This window comes from Cyrtonyx montezumae, unplaced genomic scaffold, assembly GCF_038088225.1.
Source record: "Cyrtonyx montezumae isolate F1298 unplaced genomic scaffold, pur_monq_1.0 scaffold_4, whole genome shotgun sequence".
Classification (NCBI taxonomy): Eukaryota; Metazoa; Chordata; class Aves; order Galliformes; family Odontophoridae; genus Cyrtonyx; species Cyrtonyx montezumae.
This window is the reverse complement of record NW_027072045.1, coordinates 14,731,683-14,750,335: the sequence shown is the minus strand read 5'-3', so window position 1 is coordinate 14,750,335 and position 18,653 is coordinate 14,731,683. Positions and strand designations below refer to the sequence as shown.

Sequence of the window (18,653 nt, the reverse complement as noted above, 5' to 3'; positions counted from 1 at the left end):
TGAAAGCAGTTAGCCTTTAATGTGCTGGTCCTGTGTTAGCCCAGAGATGCTTTCTGACTACTCATGCTTTGCGTGTCCAAGTGTGTGACAGGGAGGGACCTCTCTAGTCAATGTACAGTCTGCTACTTATCTGAGCTTTACTGCAATTTGTAGGATATGTTTGGGTGGTTTTTTTTAATAGGCTTTTTGATGGAAGTAATATAGGAGAAGGTTTCAGTTTTGCGAGTCCTGGTTTGCTGTGGTCCAGGTTGGTAGAAATAGAGTCCAGAATGTGAGTGGCTTATTTCATTGCAGCAGAACCTGCTGGGTCTCATTGGAGTTTAATGCCGAGAAATTACCTGGCTGTAATTTGTATGTTGTGTCAGTGCCAGAGGCTAAAGTGTTGGCAGAGAAGGGTGTGGGGGGAAAGCAGTGGAAGTATTACAATGAGCTTTAGTCAGCTGAGGTTGAACATCGGGCTCCTCACAGGGGAAGCCTGGATTATTAGGCAACATGATCTCTCCCTGTGAGATCATACATCAAAACAGGTTGAGCCATGTCTGCGGGCGTTCCCCCTGAGGAATTTGTAGATAGGGACAGGTTATACCTGCCAGTTCCAGGCACAGAGGCCAGTTATATTCTGCAGCTTCCAGAGGGAATAAGCTTCCTGAGGAGCAGTTATTCTAACTTTCTTGTGGTAAGACTATTGAAAAGAACTTCTCTCTCTTCCTCTTTTCTACCCCTCTTCAAATCTCAGCCTCTTTAACTAAGAGGTGTAATGTGTGTGGTTTCCTTCGTCAACAGGCACAGATATCACTGCTGAGATCACAATGGCATGGTGGAAGGCCTGGGTAAGTAAAGGAAGCACTGAAGTAAGACACCTTGGTTTCTTTCGCACCAGTATAAGGTAACTTAGCGCACCAGGTGTTGTGGGAATTAGGTGTTAAAAAAACAAACAAAAAAAACCAATCTAAACCTGTTCATTGGTTTCCTGATTATAAAATACCTTTCAGCACTTCCAAAACCATGGTTAAGGATGGTATTGAGCTGCTTGCTGCCTTCAAGAAGACCAGGCTCTCCCTGCCCTTGAACTGAGTGGTGCAGGGTTACAGCTGTGTACATTTGTGTTATGAGAATATGGCACTAGGGACTGGCACAGCTGTCTGCATTAAGTTTGAAAGCTGGGAGTTCCTTGTCCTCTTCTTCACCTCTGCAATCAGTTCAGGGCACTGGCTGGTCCCCATTTGAGCTGGCAGGCTGTGCTCACAGAGATGTGGTCTGTCTTTGGTAGGTTTTGAGTGTTAGTGCAACAGTGTGGACTTGGACACCCTGTCAGTCTTCTGTGGAAGGCTGGGTTTCCTCTGGGACTTAACTCCAGATTTCTGGAGCCCAGGCCTGGAAGAGAGTTGCTGAAGAGCGACGTGTTGGGGTGCAGCCTGTACACAGGGCTCTGGTGTGCTCCTCTCCTCCCCAGGACTCTGCAGTCCTGGTGCTGGTAGCCACCAAGGAACCTTTGCCGGTGAGGCTGGTGGGAGCCCTGTGTCAGGCAGCATGGGGGAGACATCCTATGGAGGAGAAAGCACTTCACATGGATGTGACCATTTTTCAGACTCATATTTTTGCAGTTGAGAGGTGTGGGAGTTGGAGGGGGAAAAACACCTTGAGGGCATGAAACACCAAGCTCGTTCCAAGCTACTTCCTAAGGCTTCAGATAGAGAGCTCTCCCAACATTAGATGTCAGGCTTTTTATGGTCTAGCTTGTTGGTTTTTTGTTTTTGTTTTAACGTTAACACTGTAGTCTTCTTTCCTGCTGTTCTACTTCTGCCTCTCTATTTCCTTTTGGAAGTTAATTTAGTAAAACATTTTCTTTTTTAAAGCTTGGAGAAGCTATCCTGCTTCAATTTTTCACTTTCTGCTAACTTGTATCCTTCACTTCCCCCCAAGCTGGAAATCATTTGAATACGTAGTGAGAAAAAGAGGAGAAGACTCATTGAGAGCTCTAGAAGTCTCTTATCTGTGGTGTTGTAGGTGGAGGTGTAGAAGAGAAGGTGGCAATGGGAGGGTGATGGAAATTATTTTGGTTCTTAAAATCCTTCATAAAAAATGCAATTCAAATGCAAACAATGAAAAATGGGAAACTCAGAAGTTTTCCATTGAAATCCCACCTGTCATCCACATTCAGGTTTTTGATAAAGTGCTCATATGGTTCAAAAATATTTTGATAGGAAAACTTTTAATTCCCCTATTCTTTTTTTATTGGTGAAAAGCTTCTCTAAGCATCAGCTGTAGGGTACATGTACTATGTTGCTTTTGTGCCAGTTATTCATCTATGACTGGCACAAATGCTTTGAGCAGTTTCAGTTAGATAATTATGACATCAATTCTTCTGGAAAACAAGACCAAACTGATCAGGGTTTCTCTGGAAACCAATTGTGATTGTACCTGTGCTGGCACACAGAGAATCGACCTATGAGTGAGTTATGAGTAAGCTACTTGAGCCGGCATGAGCTGTAAATGTTCCTTAGAATTAATACTAAAAAAGGACCATTGTTGATTTGTTTCCAGTACATCCAAATGAAAGTTGAGCTTTGCTCTGCCTCTCACACTGAGTCACCAGGCATAGATCCAGAGTGTTTTTGACGTGGGCCCTTGAGTGCAGCTAGAGAGAACCGTGCAGTTTTTTCAGAGCAAAATCAGACAGATGAGCATAACCTGCTTTCCAGGGAGATCTGCTGGTGCTAGCTGATTTCACAGAGAAGCAGAAAAGGAGCTCCTGTGCTGGTCTTGCCAGCTCAGTCAACTCATTCTGAGCTTGTGATAAGCATTCAGGGATGGTTCTTTCTGCAGAGACAGCTTCACTACAGCCTTAAACTTGCTGCTCAGTAACCAGTGGGACTCAGGGCTACATCTCGTTAGAAGTTTCCTGTTGATGCTGTCTCTTCCTTAGCAGTTCCCTCTGCCAGGAGCAGGGTGTGGTGGCAATGGAGGATGACCCTGGGCTGACTGAAAAGCACACTTCAGCAAACTGAAGGGTTCTTTCAGATCTTGCTCTCTGTTGAACATACTGTTTTCCCCAAAGCTCATAATGAAAACACCATCTATATCTACCAGTAGAGCACTGGAGATGAGGACACCTGAGTTGGCTTGCCAGAGCCATCCTGAGTGTCTTTGCAGTGCAGAGTGGCTATGCCTTTAACTATGGTGCAAGAGTATACCTGGTATTTGTTGGCTCAGAAGCATCTGTTTGTAGTCTTCCAGACTGTCAGGAATGCAGGTCCTGACAGAAATTTCCACAAGTTTTTCTACCTAGCCAAGCCAAGACTGCTTGAAGATTAGCTCTGGGGAGGATTTCTCTCTAGGGAGGACCTGAACAGACTAGGAGGAGAAGAGTAAAACATTCTGTCTCTGGGGAACAGGAGCAGAATGGATTTGCAGCAGAGCAGGAGGTTGCTAGGTGGCACTTGAATGTCAGTGTTATACAAGTAAGACTGGACAGCCTTATCAATTACTTCTGGTATGTAAGCTCGCTTCTGAAAGTGCTTTTTATCTGTCTGTGAGACTGTCCCCATAAGGAAGTGTGTCAAGTCATTCTGATAGAATTAGTTCAATATTAATCATATCTGTACCATTTATGATTCAGTTAGTTCTCAGTTTGGTGAGAACATTGTAACTATAGTTCTCCAGTTTGATCCGTTCCTTCAAAGCAGCCTCTTGGTCTAAATCCTAACAGCAGGAATGCAGTGTTATGTAAAACTGGTTGTACTTGAGAAAAAAACTGCTGCCTAGGAAAGTGATTTCTGAGAGCATAGGTATTCCATGAACCCCAAAAGGCTATGCATATAACTGCCCTGTAACAAAGCACTGGAAAACACAGCTCCCAATAGCACCATGACAGATAGCATGCATGCTCTGAAGTATAAAAAGTACTGAATAGGAAAGTCCAGAATACTCTGCTTTTCTGCCAGACTACCAGCTCCTAATGATGGTTGCAACATTGCTTGACCTTGTTTTTCCTGCCAGAAGCCAGAGGCTGATGCAGGCAGGTGGAGGCAAGAAACTCAAGTGTACAACCCAAAATACCTTTTCTTCAAGTGATGGAAAGCAGTAACAAAAGTGCAATATTTTTCTTATTTTGCAGAGCGAAGAAGAGGGCAAGCCTGTGATAGGAGCTTATTCAAACTTTGACCCTGCACCTGATGCTCAGACTCTCTACAAGGCCATGAAAGGGCTTGGTGAGTTGACTCCATGCATCTGTGAATTCTATGCTGTGCTTATGATTTCTCAGATTAATTCCATTTCTTAAAAGAATTGCAGACAAATGGCATATTTTACATAGAAAATTCAAAATTAATGAAAAAAAGTTCTACAAGACACATTTGAAATTCTACATCACAAAGGCAATAAACAAGGGAAGGCTCTGGTTATTTGAATTGAGATTATTATTATTCTGTACACTGTGTTTATGGCTTATTGTTTCTCTCCACAGGGACTGATGAACAAGCTATAATTGAAGTCCTAACCAAGAGGAGCAACAGACAGCGGCAAGAGATTGCCAAATCCTTCAAAGCACAGTTTGGAAAGGTGCTTCCAAAACAAAGTCATATTCAGTCACTGTTTCATTGTGTGTGGGATGTAGCAAATGGGTGTATAGTTCATCCTGCAAGCATGGTGTAAACAACCTGCAGATCTTTTTCAAATAGGTTAATGTTTAATTAAAAGGCCTGAGGTGAATATGTGGAATTGAATACGTGAAATTTATTTTTGGTGGGGTGAACTGGTTTCCTTCCAAAGATTGTAATTCTCTCGTGAGTTATTTTGACCAGAATATAATTTGAAAAAAAGCAACAACAAAAAAGACCTGTTTTGACTTAAACTGTACATTCTTATTGTTTTTGAACCCACAACAAAAACTTACACTTTTCTAAATTACCTTTTGAGTAGAACATTGTTTGTTTGTGGCTCTTTTAAATGATGAAGGAAGTTCAATTTAAATACTTATTTCATTACATTTATTTGGAAGTTCTAAAAATGAAAACATATTGCAGTTATTGACACCCCTGTTTTTATGTGGCTGTCTTTCTATCTCTGATAGAATATTTCTGGGAGGAAAAATGTTGTGCTGTAAACTCTTCCCGCTACGGAGCCAATTGTGTGAGAGTTGCATCTAAAGGAGTGGGGGAAAGGAATGTAATGGGATGTACTGAAAAATATAGGCTTTTGTGTCAGTATAGAAATGGGAATCTCCAATGACCTTGATGGAAAAGGAACTGCCTTGCAGTGATCGAAGAGAAGGAAGTAAATGTGTATGAGGCTGAGTTCGGGACAACGAATAGGCTGCTTGCATCCTATGTATTCACTAACTCAGAGTGAGTGAGTCGTATCCTAAAAGCATATTACAGTGAGAGGAAGGTTTAAAGCTTGTCCTTAGACAGACTGCATGAGAGATTCTGCAGAAGTTCTGGGTGCATGTGCAGGCTTTGGATATCGTCTATGTCCCTTGCTCAGTTCATGGCCTTCAGTTGCCTCGTTCTGCTCCCAGTCTAGAAGAGGCAAGAGGAAGCTGATGCTCTCTGATGCTGAATTAACTGTATCTGGGAGAAACTTAAGCACTGGAGCAGCAGTGGACAGACCTAGGCTAAATCCATTTTGGAGTTAGGTGCCCTTTCCAGCCTTAGGATCTTTTCTCAAAAAACTATCAACACTGATGTCATGGGTTTAGAAACAGCGCTAGGCAGTAGAGATATTTTGGAGATCTTTATGTAACCTGTGAATGTTCAACAGGATCTGATTGATAACCTGAGGTCTGAACTGAGTGGCAACTTTGAGAGGCTCATCGTAGCTCTCATGTACCCTCCGTACAAATATGAAGCCAAGGAGCTGTATGATGCCATGAAGGTAAGCCAATTGCATTCTGGTACTTCAGTAGCATAAGTCAAGTATTAATTTCTTGTAACTGTGCTTATTAACACAAATGATACTAACTAGGCTGGTAGGTGATCAAGTTTGTTATCAACTGTATGTACCCTTAGAGAAATATTTTGTTGTACTATCAGTGTATATTCAAAATGCTGCTGAACTGTTAAGGGATGTATGTGAGTTTCTAGGCATATATGTTTCAGAGCCTGGAGAAGTCAACAAAAGAACCAAATTCTCCTTTGACAACAGATGAATATCACTAGATTAGTGACAAGATGTTTAACTGTAAACTGCTTTCTGTAGTGTGACTCTTGTGAACAGACTCAATGACCTTAGGCCTAAGGTACTGCTGTGATACCCCTTCTGAGAAGAGAAACCTTTAAGAAGTTAGATGAATTTGTTCCTTCAAAGAAAATGAGATTTCTTGGGATCCTACCTACTGACACAATATGTTTTAGTGGTATAAGGATGGACTGAGTAGGCAAGCATCAGTATCCCCATATTCCTCAAATACTGTTTATCAGCAAAGGTCCAGAGCCATAAATGTACTACAGAAGAACAGGGTTACATGAAATCATCCTTCATAAATTGAGCACATCACAGTAAATGGTTCTGCAACCAACCCAAATGTGCCTCGTGTCTCCACCTTTCATCCTGACAGTTTCTAACAACTCAGCACAGCCTGACATATTGCTGCCATCAGACTCCTCATTTGACCATCTTTCTTTACCTTTTTCTCCACTGTTGTTTTCCACTAAAGGGTGTGGGAACAAGTGAAGATGTTATCATAGAGATCCTGGCATCACGAACAAAAGCGCAGATCAAAGAGATAATCAAGGCATACAAAGAAGGTAAAGTGCTTGGGGCTCTGATTTATGTGGTCAGAGCAACGTGCTGCCTGCCTGCACAGCAGCAGGGGTGTTACCAGCTAGCAGTGTCAGCAAGAAAATGAGATTTTAAGAGTGTACAACCTGACTCTGCCTTCAGCATGCCAAACAGAACATGGTTATGCTGAGTGAATCTGAAAATCCCTTTCTTCCAGTCAGAGGAAAAGAACAACAAATCATAAGTTTTGTCTGTGGGACTAAGCCCAGTGTTGTCAGGATGCAAATAAAGCTGCAGCTATCCTCCTGAGTGTTTTTTTTTCTCTCCCTTAAATGGGCTGTAGGTGGAAATCTATCAAATACATGTTTGTAACTCTTAAATTACATCTCTTACATCAGCAACGAGTTAATGCTTTTGTCACTGGAGCTAGTTGCATGCTCTGCTGGGAATGCCTGCTTGGGTGTTGCTTAGGGTGTATGCTGATCTCATCCTGCATTTTTCACCAGTAACTTTCTTGACTAGAGTCAGGCTGTTGTATGTACTTAAGTAACACCCAAATAAACACTTCCATTGTCTTTCTCTTCCTTGCATAGAATATGGTTCTGATCTGGAACAAGACATAGCATCGGAAACAAGTGGCTACTTCAAACAGATTCTAGTTTGCCTTCTTCAGGTGATGTTAGAAAAAAATACGTTCACATTTTTCTGTTTTCTCTGCTTTCTTGGAGAATGCATGCAATAGAGTGGACAACGTAGTCATGGCCATCACAAATCACTTGGACTGGTTCTGTGTTTTCATCTTCAATGTAACTGAGGCAGGGAACTTACCCTTAGCAGCAAGAGTGAGCTAAGAGCTGGGAACAGTCAGCTCTGCTGCAGAGAGACAGCTCACTTTTATATAGGCATAAATTCACTATATTTTACAGGCACTTCAGATGTCTACACTCTTTAAAAATTAAAATTAAAAAAGCCACTGAAAGAAAACAATACTCGTTATGATTCACCACTATTCCAAAGTCTGCTCCTCGGTGCTGTGAGCATATTTGGATGTACTTACCCTATTGAATTTTCTGAATTTTCCTGTTCAGCAGCATAATAACTTAGCAACTTCTTGGCTCTATATTACTGAGCTTTTTAGTCGAGAAGTTAGCTCTCATATTGCCTGAATCATGAATGATTGAGTATTCTGCAAAAACAACTGAAAAAAATCTTTGCCTAGAATTTACTCTGTGATCCTGGTTTGGAAGATAAATATTTGCGCTCATGAATTATCTGCTTTCTTCCCATAGGGTGAGAGGGACAATGCCTCTCTCTACGTGGATACAGCACTGGCTCGCCAGGATGCAGAGGTGATCTCAAATGCCTGTGATCAGTGATATGCTCAGGTGACAGAGTTCTGATTAGCATGGGGTCAGAGCAATAATATTTGAGGGGAGGGATTTTCTTGAAGAAACAGCAGCTTTGGGTTCTTCAGCTTTGCCTGCACTGCTGAGCCTTTCTGTTCCTAAGAGAAGTGATGAGAAATCATCTCAGGCTTAGCTGCTTTTGACATGTGTGGATGGATGTGGGCATTGTGGAGTGGGATGTTGAAGGATAGGGAAAAGATTTCAGTAGCATTGTTGACTGCACTAATTGCTTCAGGAAGTAGCTTCCTTCACTAGAAGACAGAGCCTAGGGTCTACACAATCGATTATTTCAGGAGAATCCAATTCATACAGTATTTTAGGTTACTTCAAGCCATGTTACCAAAACAATATCTTAAGCAAAACTCTGTTCTGTTACCAGCTGCATGCACAGAAAAACTAACTATACTGTGTTAAATTACAGTCTCTCTTTTCTGCTGGGGAGAAGATAAAGGGCACTGATGAGATACAGTTCATCACTATTCTGTGCAAGAGAAGTGCTACACACTTGCTGAAAGGTAGGAAGCAGTCCACACTTCCAGGGTTCTAAAACAGGAAATAATCCTTGCCAAAAACAAGAGGCAGAGCTATAGATGTCAAAGCCTGGGCGGCCAGAAATAATCTGTCTCCTAATCCTTTGGTAATCGGTACCCAAAAGCTGTCAGCAGCTTTTGTGAGAGCTTATAAAGTCTTAGTGCCACTGATAATCAGATGGCTTATATAGGAGTCCTGATACAGTAGCGATGGCTAGATGATAAAGTTATTTTTAAAAGACCAAGGAGAGAGAGTCCCTTTCTGACCAGGTAGGAATGTGCTCTCATGATTCTTTGGACTTGAGTTCTTCTGGGGGAAAAATATCAATGACAAGGCCTGCTACGGTACTGTAGAATCTCAGGGCACTTCTTGAAGTTCTCCCTGGATTCTTCTGAGACCATTAAAGACTGCTTAGGAGGAAAGATACCAACCCAGCTCCATCTAAGTGAGATCTCAGCTCCCCATTGCTTCATGCAGAAGAGATTTGGCCTTGTCACCTCAAGACTTCCAAGTCAGTCCGAAGCTCTGACATGGATTTTGTTCCATATGCTGAATCTAAGCACTTCAACTAGTGTTTTTTTACTAGAGCTCAATTGATAAATTTATCTGCTGATGAGCTAGAATGCCTGAGCTTTCTCAAGCTGAAGTCTTGCGAGACAGACTTGAGTCCCCGGAGGCTGGCTCCCTCTTGTGTTTTCAAACCTAATTTCCCGACAGCTCTGAGGAAAAGGAAGTGGCTTCTAGTCTTTTTGTTTGCCTTTAAGAACTGATACGCAACAGTTGGTTTGGATGCTCTCAGTTTTTGAGACCTACTCAGTCATCAAGGAAATGAATCTAACTTCCTCTATACGAAGACAGACTATAACAGTTATTTTCAAAACCGTGCATGTATTTTGTTGCAATTGATTTTTTTAATGTGGAAAGCAGGTCTGAATTCATAAGGCTTTGTATTCATTTGTCTATTCTGTAGTGTTGCCTTTCACCAGTGTAACCAAGCATTAATATTTTAAGAATATGACCGTGAATGCTCTGCAAACTTCAGTATGATGTTCATTGCACTACATGGCGCTATTCCTTCTTTGGTAGCTTAAAATCCAGGAATCAAAACAGGTCTGTATGTTAGACCAAGAATATGAATTCAGCTGACGTTTCCCTTACAAACACTGCTGCTGATACTTTACATGCAGGTTTGAATAACTTGGAATCAGCACCTGTTTTCTGTTTGTTTTTCTGAGTAGTGTTTTAAATTGTGGTTGAAATAAATTCGTCTGGGCTGTTGATGTAATTTAAAAGTCCAAGTCCATGAGGAGCACAGTTCTAGACTTAATTTGATTCTTTTTTTTAATGCTGGTGATATTAACAAGAACAAGGCAGATGATAGAGTTGTGTCTGTCCTTCTGTAGCCTACTTCATTTGAGTGATTAAATGCAGTGATGAAAGATCAGATTTCTAAATATGAGGTGACTGGACTCGCATTTTCAAATGAAGGCAAGGAATTAAGCCTCTGATTTAGTCATTCTGGATACACAGAGGTACCTGCTGCTTTCTTTGGGATGTAGGTTTTGTTAACACTGTCATCCATTTTTGTAACTGATTTCTGCTCTTGATTAAAGCTTACTGAAGTTAGTTCAAATGTGGCCATTACATTAGTGGGATTTCTGTTTCCATATCACCACACAAGCAATACCTGTGAATGAATACGGGGCAAAAAATGAAAAGTTGTTTGGTGGAAATTCAAAGTGCTTTGTGTTTCAAACAGTGTTTGAAGAATACCAGAAAATTGCTGGTAAAAACATAGAAGACAGTATCAAGAGTGAAACTAAAGGCTCACTAGAGGATGCTATGTTGGCTATTGGTAAGAAAGTCATTTTTCACTTTCTTTTGTCAAAGTTTGTTGTCTTTCCTTCTGCAGCAGTTGATGATTACTAGATGAATGTACTTTATAAAGCTTTCTACTAGGAAATAAAGGGTTCTTAGCCCATGTTCTAGTGGCAGGCTGAATGACTGGAAATGGTGTCGGATCTGCTACTCTGGACTGCAATTACCATTGATTCTTACTAAGCCTTTTTATGTGCCTAGTGAGATGCACAAGGAACATCCGTCAATACTTTGCAGAGAGGCTGTACCATGCTTTAAAGGTAAGACTTTTTCTATTGCAATAAACTTTTTTTGTCATACTGGACTCAACTGCTTCTGCCAATGCTATTAAGAAGAGACAGTGTTGTGAAGAAGTCCAATAAACTTAAGAGAATTTCTTTGCAATGATAGCAGAATTCCTTCATGCATCTTGGGTATAAAAATACAATTCAAGCTCAAGATACCAAGGAAATCAATCCTTTCTGGCCTGGAAGTCTGCAAGGAGCCCAGTCTCACCTTCTGTAACATGGGGAAAATAAACTCTATAAGAAGTCCCAAAACAGTTTGCAGGAGCTTATCCCTTGAATGCCTACTAAGACTGCAGACTGATGTATGTGTTATTCCAGGGGGCTGGCACCGATGATGGGACCCTTATAAGGGTGATTGTTTCTCGAAATGAAGTTGACTTAAATCTTATCAAGGATGAATTCAAGCGGATTGCTGGACAACCTCTCTCCAGCATGATTGTGGTAAGCAACATCTTGATAAGGCAGCTCTTAGTCATCATACATATTCCTAACCTGCCCAACACTGTGGGGTGCTTCCATGGTTGGTTGTTTTTTCCAGTAAAAATATTTCCATGCTGCTTTGCCATTTTTGCCTCCTTGCTGTCCTTCAGTACCTGAAGCAAGTGTTGATATAAATCAAAGCAGTTGTGATTTTTTAATTATTATTATTTTTTTAAGCTTATTTACCACCATATGAAAAACCTGGTCCATGCTGTGGTGAGATGAGCTTTGACAGAGTTTGGTTTATAAACTTAGTGTATCTTTAGATGTTTGAGTCTTAGTGAATGACACTTCCCTGACAAAAAGCCATGTTTTCTATTAAAGATGAAATGCTGGGTTTTATCATTTGCTGGACAAGGACTCTGGGGCAATTCTTTCCCCTAGTGCAAAAGGCACAAGAGCCCTATCCTTATCAGCCCCAATGGGAAGCCTCATTCTATAATGAAGGTTCTTATTTCTAATTAACACTGTCATTGTCTGTCACGTTGATTAATGATCAGCCTTCAAGGGTCTGTATGGAATATTCATTCCTTCAAAGAAGCTGAAATGGCTTTATACCTGTCATCACAAAATATTCAAAGATAGAACATCTTTTATCTCAGGATGTACTCTGTAGTACTTTAGACCAGAGTGACCATATTTGTGGCTTTCTTAAAAATGTCCTTTCTCAGGGCTATTACTGTCTTTCCTCATTCTGTAAGGGAGGGAACGTTACACAGATACCCTGAACACAAATCTTGATTTCATTTGTTCATGCTGACTGCCTTTGCTGATCTGTGGAATGAAGCTCTCATCAATTGCTATCAGGATTCCAAATAAAATACCTGATAACTTTATTTTATTTATTTATGTATCAGGTAGATGCTATGGGCTTCATTTCTGTTTGCTTTTGATGGTTTTAGCTGGCGGTAACCCTGCTGGAGTCTCTTTCTGAAGTGTCATCCTTGTGGGGGCATATTCCATCCACTGTTAAAGGCAGCATTCAGCTTGTGCAGGGGACTTTCATACTCACTTTTTTATTTTTTCTCCTGCCAGGATGACACCAGTGGTGATTACAAGACAGCCTTGCTGAATCTCTGTGGCAGTGACTGACAAAATCTAGGAGAAAGATACTGAAATGGATACAGAGAAAAATTACGTTTTCAGGCACCTCTTCATTTATATGTAGAAAATCTTTGCACTGATACAAGTCAGGGAGAAAATGATCAAACTGAAGATATTCAAAGCTCCCTCAGGGCATGGTTGCTCAGTGCACATTAAAATCTGTTCACTTTGCTAACAGATAAAGAAACACTTCCAATTTTGTTTGTGGTTTTTTCTTTCAGTTTCTATTTCAATCTGTGCAGCTTCCCTTTTCTTTTAACACATTGTGAAGGGAAGAAGTTTCTGATCCTTTAAGTGCTCATTTCCAGGATTTATCCTGATTTCTCACCTGGACTAAAATGTGTTTTTTCCAGACTGAATATCAAGGAGGGTTTCTTCACTTAGGTTTTGGGGTATGAAGGCCAGATGAACAATTAGATGCCCCTCAGGAGCATCCTGCTCCAGGTCCTGTGTCCTGGATTCCTTCATCTGTCAAACACGGTGAATACACTCAACACAAACTGAGGTTTAAGCTACCTTTAAGTGAGATACCAACCATAAGCTCCTGGGCATGTTCCTCTAGTACCACCCGGACATCTCGAGGCACAGCAGAATCAAGGCTTTCAAGTAGCGTGTATCTGATTTGCTACACTTGATCTTGTGTATCTTTTACCAGTTTCCACATTCTGCCTGAGCAAGCAATTCTGGCAATGGGGACAGATTTTGTTTACCTGACATTGCCTTGTGTGATTCTACTTTGGTATCTGACTAGGGCTGGCCAATAAAGAAGTTGGGTTGAGGAAAGAATTATTATGAGTAAAAGGAGGTGTTTAGAGGGATACGTTTTTCTTTTATTTAGGGATGATATATATCTTTGTGGTTTGGGGAGAAAAAAATGTTTTTGGTAAATATGATGTCTTGGCTAAAAGAAAACTGACTTCTAATAAATAGTTTTAAGCAAAGTAAAAAACGTGTCACTGAACTATCTTCACAGTGTAATTATCAGTGGTCTGGTTGCCGATGACCCATTCTTTCTGTGGTAGTCTCTTCATCTGCTCTAAAATCAGAAGTGCTTTATGCAGATGCACATCATGCACTGGAAAGGGAAAAAAATACATATTCTCTTTCTCCTGGAAAAATATTCACTCAAGCTGAGTCATAAACATCCTGGTTGCTACTGGTGAATGAGTAGGTTTTGGCTTGTTTTTACAGATGTTAGTGAAAGAGAAAATTGCCTTCAATGAATGCCTCTGAGCTCCCTAAATGTTTTATATGCAGTTATTTACTTTTTTTTTTCTGCCTCAGTTTACTTAACTATGCAGATGCTATTTGTTGATGCTACTGATTGATCATAGGGTGCTAGGTCTATCATCCTGTACTGCCTAACCTCTTCTGGAGTATTTTTAATCCTCGGGCCTCTTTGAAGAACAACGGCAGTGTTTGTACAGTTTTAGGGCAAGCCCCACTAGCATTTGCAACCTGACAGCTGGGGAAAAGGGCTTTGTATTTCCAGTTAACACTTCCAAGCACACATCTGAACGCCCTCAGGAGTGCGGGGTCGGGAGCTGATGGGGATAGAGGCAGCTGGAGCGCTTGGCGGTGCTGCTGGCTGCGGAGATAGCCGTGCTTGCAGCGCCACCTGGCGGTGGGCGGCCGCGCTGCAGCGCAGGCCCGAGGTCGCTCCGAGAGCTGCCCGCGGGGCGGCGGCCGGCACCCGGTCTGCCTTCGTGGGCCGGGGTCGGAGCTGCTTCCGTGTCATCGTGGTTCCTGGCAGCAGCGTCCAGGGGGGTGAGGTGAGGACCCCGTAGCTCACAGGTGATCCGGGATTAGATCTGGAAAGGAGGAACCTCTGAGGGAAGCTCAGTGTAATTGTTGGGAAACAAAACAATTGTAAAGCATCAATAAAGATTTAATTACATATTGATTGCTGCTAAAATGTTCCCTGGGTGAACAGGTGCTTTAATAAAGCAGAATCAATTCCTAAGCTGTTCTAACCAGACCTTTCCAAACGCAAATATTGACTCCGGGTCTTTCCATTCATCCACAGTTTAAGTAACACAATACTGTTAGAAAAATGGAAACTTTTAAAAAGAAAAAGAAAAAGAAATCATGATGAACGCTTGGCAAAACAAAACACAACACAGACTGTGATGGAGACTCAGTAAGAAATACCCGAGCCTGATGCCTGCCTTCTGCTGCCTGCGTGCCAGCCCTCCTCCAGCCCACCAGCTTCCCATGCTGTGAGCAGAGCTGTGTGCCTGGAGCTGGGGGCTGCCCCTGCACCTTGCTGTGCCCCAGGGCCAAGCCACTGCTATCTGGGGGCTGCCGGTGCTGCAGCCCTCTGCTCAGCTCATGCCTCGGTGTGCTTAGTGGTATGCTGACTGCAGCTACCAGTGCTGTTCCTAATCCCGAAAAAAACTTCAAGTTATGAATAACTATTCAAGCTATGATGTCAATGTTTGCAAATAAAAGGATGTTTAACCCCCAAAGGCTCAGATTCCAGAGAAAGGTAGCTGTTGTTTGACTCTCCCAGCATCCTGGAGTAGATCAAAGAATTGTGGGGGTTGAAAGGGACTTCTAGAGATCATCTAGTCCAACTCCTCCCCCCCATCCCCCCTCCCGCCGAAGCAGACTCCCTAGACCAAGTTGCATGGGTGAATATGTTCTAGAAGCCCAAAGAATGACTGCAGGATCCCCAGGCGGTGGCTAGCCATGGGCAAAGGAAGGCTCTGAAAACATTGGGTGGGCCTGGCTTCATTTGCACCTCTGTTTTGCAACAATTTGGAGTCATTTTGGTGGTAGAATGTTTGAAGATAGTATTAACCTGTGAGCTGCAAAGGTGGGACTGCACCAAAGACAGCATGTTTTACTTCAGCCTCTGCCCTGTACTCAAATCCCTGAGCTGACTCCGAAGACTCTTCAGACTTGTAGTGGTCAGGGTCAATAAGTGCAGCACATCCCTGTGCTGGAGAGACCACAGCAGCAGAATAGAGATGTTTTGTTCAATGTAGTGCAGTGACCCCTTCTCCTCAGACCACATGTAAACAAGAGGGCCACTCCAAACTCCACTATTCCCATCACTGCAAACAAAACTGGGCTAGTAAGCAGTTGTTCATTCTTCTGGTGTCATACATTTGAACTCAAAGGACTCATCCCTGAATTTCCCAGAAATTATCAGTAGAAAATCTTTTGTTTACTAAAAAACCTTATGTTAAGCTGCAGAAATAAATTAAAAAATCATAGTTAGTGATTTATGTCTGTCTGCCCTCCCAGAAGATAACAGAAACAGCCAGCCCTGGGGACCTGGGCTCCTGTCTGTTTGGCAGGAAGTATGACTTGTTCAAGCTATGCTCCTGTTTTCCCAATATCCCTTCCTGTTCCAAATCTCAATTAGTCCCAGTGTGTCTGCATCATGCCTTGGGTTATTCGCATACTTAGACAGCTTGGGACTGACATTTTGGACCAAGAATTGTGCACCCAATGCCTAAAGGTGCCATTGGTATGGGAGTTTGAGTCTCCTAGAGGTTACCCCGTAATACTTAGTATTTCTTTGAAACTAGAAGAACGTATATTTTTTTTATAGCATGTAAGTCATAAACATTCATCCAAGTGGTTCTGTAATCTTGAGAAACCTTTTCTACATAACTTGCTATGTAAAAGTACTTCCTGCAGAAGTGCAGATTTCCATGGACTCTGCACATGTAGGAATCTAACACTGGGGAAATAAATAGCTCTGGAACACACAGAGGAACCAGTATTGTTCTCTCCGTGGTAATGAAGAACAGGATATGTTGTAGGCACAGTATTATTAATAAATAGTGAGCAATGCAATACAAATCTGTAATTCAATTTAGGATTTCAGTTCAAATTGTTCTTTGGAGTTACAGATGACAGTAAGCTTGAAATTGAGTTACAGTCCAAGCAGGAACTGAGTCATGTGTAGCAATGTTCTAAAGAAGCTTACAATCACAGTCTGCAGTGGGCAAAATATCACTGAGAGTAGTATATTCACTGAGAAATGGCATCTGGAGGATGTAAATTAAATTGAACTTATAACTAAATGTCAGCGAAAGAAGGAAAAGTGAAAGTCAGCATTTCCATATATTCATTTTAAGATGGCAATGTTATTTTAGAAACTAGTTCAAGCTGAAAAACAATTGTTTAAAGGTTTCATTAATCTGTACCTGAGACATGACATTTTGGAGAGGAAAACAATGGCTATTTCAGTTTGCTTCAGAATAGGTTGTGTTTTTTTTTTCTTTGTTTTTTACTTTCCTAAAGATCTCCTTATTTTCTATTTTAGTTTAAGCCAAGCCATCTCAGTTTTCCTTCAGTTCTGTTGTTCAGACACTGAGCTGTGTCTTTTTGTATTCTTTTTGCCATAAAATAGACTGACAGTCTTCATAAGAGAGGAAAGAGTCCTTGCTTTTAACTTCACAAGCCATCTTCTCTAGCAGAAAAGATGTGGTGAGGACTAAACTCTGTATGAGTTTAAACTGTAAAAGTGGACCACAGAGGAACTGGAAAAGAAAGGAAGAGTACAGCTGATGTCAAACTTTAGCTTTGCCAGAGCTCTGATTAAATGTTATGAAGGGTATCAGAATAACCAAACAGCTCTCTGCCTTCCTGTGATAATTATTTTCTCCTTTCCACACCTTACAGATTTTTCACCTTAATGTTACTTCATTACTTTGCTAGGAAGCAAAGGACAAGATGACAGAAATATAACAAACACATTCAGATGTGACTTTTTAGCTATTTAATAACAATTTTTCCTAACCTGAAATAATAAAATATTCATTCAACACTGCTCAATGACTCACTAGACTCAAAAGAAGTTTATTTCACAAATGAACAGAAATACCACTTCTACTAAGATCGTACCAACCATTCACATTAATTGAAGGAAATACTGCTTAAATATGACAAGATCTCATGGTCGTTTCCATGCCATCACCACCTCAGCCTTAGCTTTCTTTGTGCAGGCAAGGATTTCTGAGTCCCTACATCACACATGGAATGTGTGGGGCCGGAATGAAAGATATCCTGCAGAATCTGAAAACCGTTATATAAATCAGTTTATTCCTCACTGCTTCTCACACTTCTGGGACTGAAAGAAAATCCCTGCTCAAGGCAGTCTTCTGCTCTGCAGATGTGATAGCTCTGTATTTCTAAGCCAGAGCTGTCTCACCATGAGCAATGTGCTAACTGTAAAAGCCAAGCTGAGATAGATCTTCACTTCCTGGGACTGCCTGTAATGAGGCTATATTGATTAATTTCAGGAAAGAGTTCCGATGCCATGGTGCAAACTGTTAAATAAATAGCATTTTCAAAGCAGTAAATAACAAGATCTGTTTCTTCTGAAGCACCAGATATCACGTAGAGTAAGAAACTGGTGATCTAATGAGACACAGATTATAAGCGCCACACTAAGTAGCTAGTGTTTTTTTTTTATTTATTTATCTAGATCATCTCACAAGAAATAAATCCACAGTCACACTACTTACCTTTTTTCCTACCAAGTAACCTGGTAAAGCTGGTCAGACAACCTAGGACTCTAAAATCCAGGCTAAATTCAAAGAGTTTGACATGCTCATCTGTCTTCATGTACGCAGTCATCTGAGTAACAGCTGCTTCCCAAAGGAAATGAGACCTGACAAAAAGCTGGAAGAGCTGCTGGTGTGGGTTCTGTTTGTTTGTTTGTTTGTTTGTTTGATGGAGAGAAATGTTTTCTTAAACTAGCCAAGTACCATGTGGGCACTATTACTTTTTTTCTGGTTCCTTGGTGAACTTTTCACATATTATACTGGTAGGCCATAGCCACTTCATCAAATGTTTTCACAACAGTAAACACAACAAAAATAATTCTCATGAGTGCATTGTGCTTTAAAACTCACTAGTTTAGAAAAATCATGGTTAAAAACCGTGGCATTTGGATGACCTTCTATTAGCTGTTCTTCATTCTAATACTAATACTCAAGTCTGGTATAGAAGAGGCAAACATTTGTGATAATAAACATTCAGCCTCAGTCATTGACTTGTTTATGTAAGGTTGGTACTTGAGGGATCTAGTGTAATTTAAAAGGCAATAAATTGAAACTGACTCCATTTTGGAGACTGCTTATGAACTCTTTTAATTTGGTGTCATATTTATTTGGGGAGAATTAGATTATCCTATTCATTAGATGCAGTGGCTGGTGATGAATGGAACAATGTTCCACATCAATGGCATTAATTGAATCCTTGCAAGCACAGATAATACCCCTGC

At 41.2% G+C, this 18,653-nt stretch overlaps 1 protein-coding gene across 1 annotated transcript; it reads left to right on the top strand.

Annotated features, from left to right (window-relative positions):
• The first annotated feature begins 611 nt into the window (after positions 1 to 611).
• Positions 612 to 12,436, top strand: LOC136054765 (annexin A8-like). Its single transcript, XM_065746141.1, has 13 exons — positions 612 to 676; positions 784 to 830; positions 4,118 to 4,211; positions 4,466 to 4,560; positions 5,761 to 5,874; positions 6,656 to 6,746; positions 7,314 to 7,393; positions 8,010 to 8,069; positions 8,548 to 8,641; positions 10,417 to 10,512; positions 10,737 to 10,795; positions 11,141 to 11,263; positions 12,338 to 12,436. Exons 2-13 carry the CDS (start codon positions 810 to 812, stop codon positions 12,392 to 12,394), a joined length of 984 nt encoding a protein of 327 aa, XP_065602213.1. The 5' UTR covers positions 612 to 676; positions 784 to 809; the 3' UTR covers positions 12,395 to 12,436.
• Positions 12,437 to 18,653: the final 6,217 nt, after the last annotated feature.

What these genes read in the sequence shown, in the direction of transcription:
- LOC136054765 (XM_065746141.1), top strand. Translation starts at nt 810, where the DNA reads ATGGCATGGTGGAAGGCCTGG. An exon ending in AGCTGTATGATGCCATGAAG is followed by an intron (nt 5,875 to 6,655) that starts GTAAGCCAATTG and finishes TTTCCACTAAAG; the next exon opens with GGTGTGGGAACAAGTGAAGA. An exon ending in TTCTAGTTTGCCTTCTTCAG is followed by an intron (nt 7,394 to 8,009) that starts GTGATGTTAGAA and finishes TTCTTCCCATAG; the next exon opens with GGTGAGAGGGACAATGCCTC.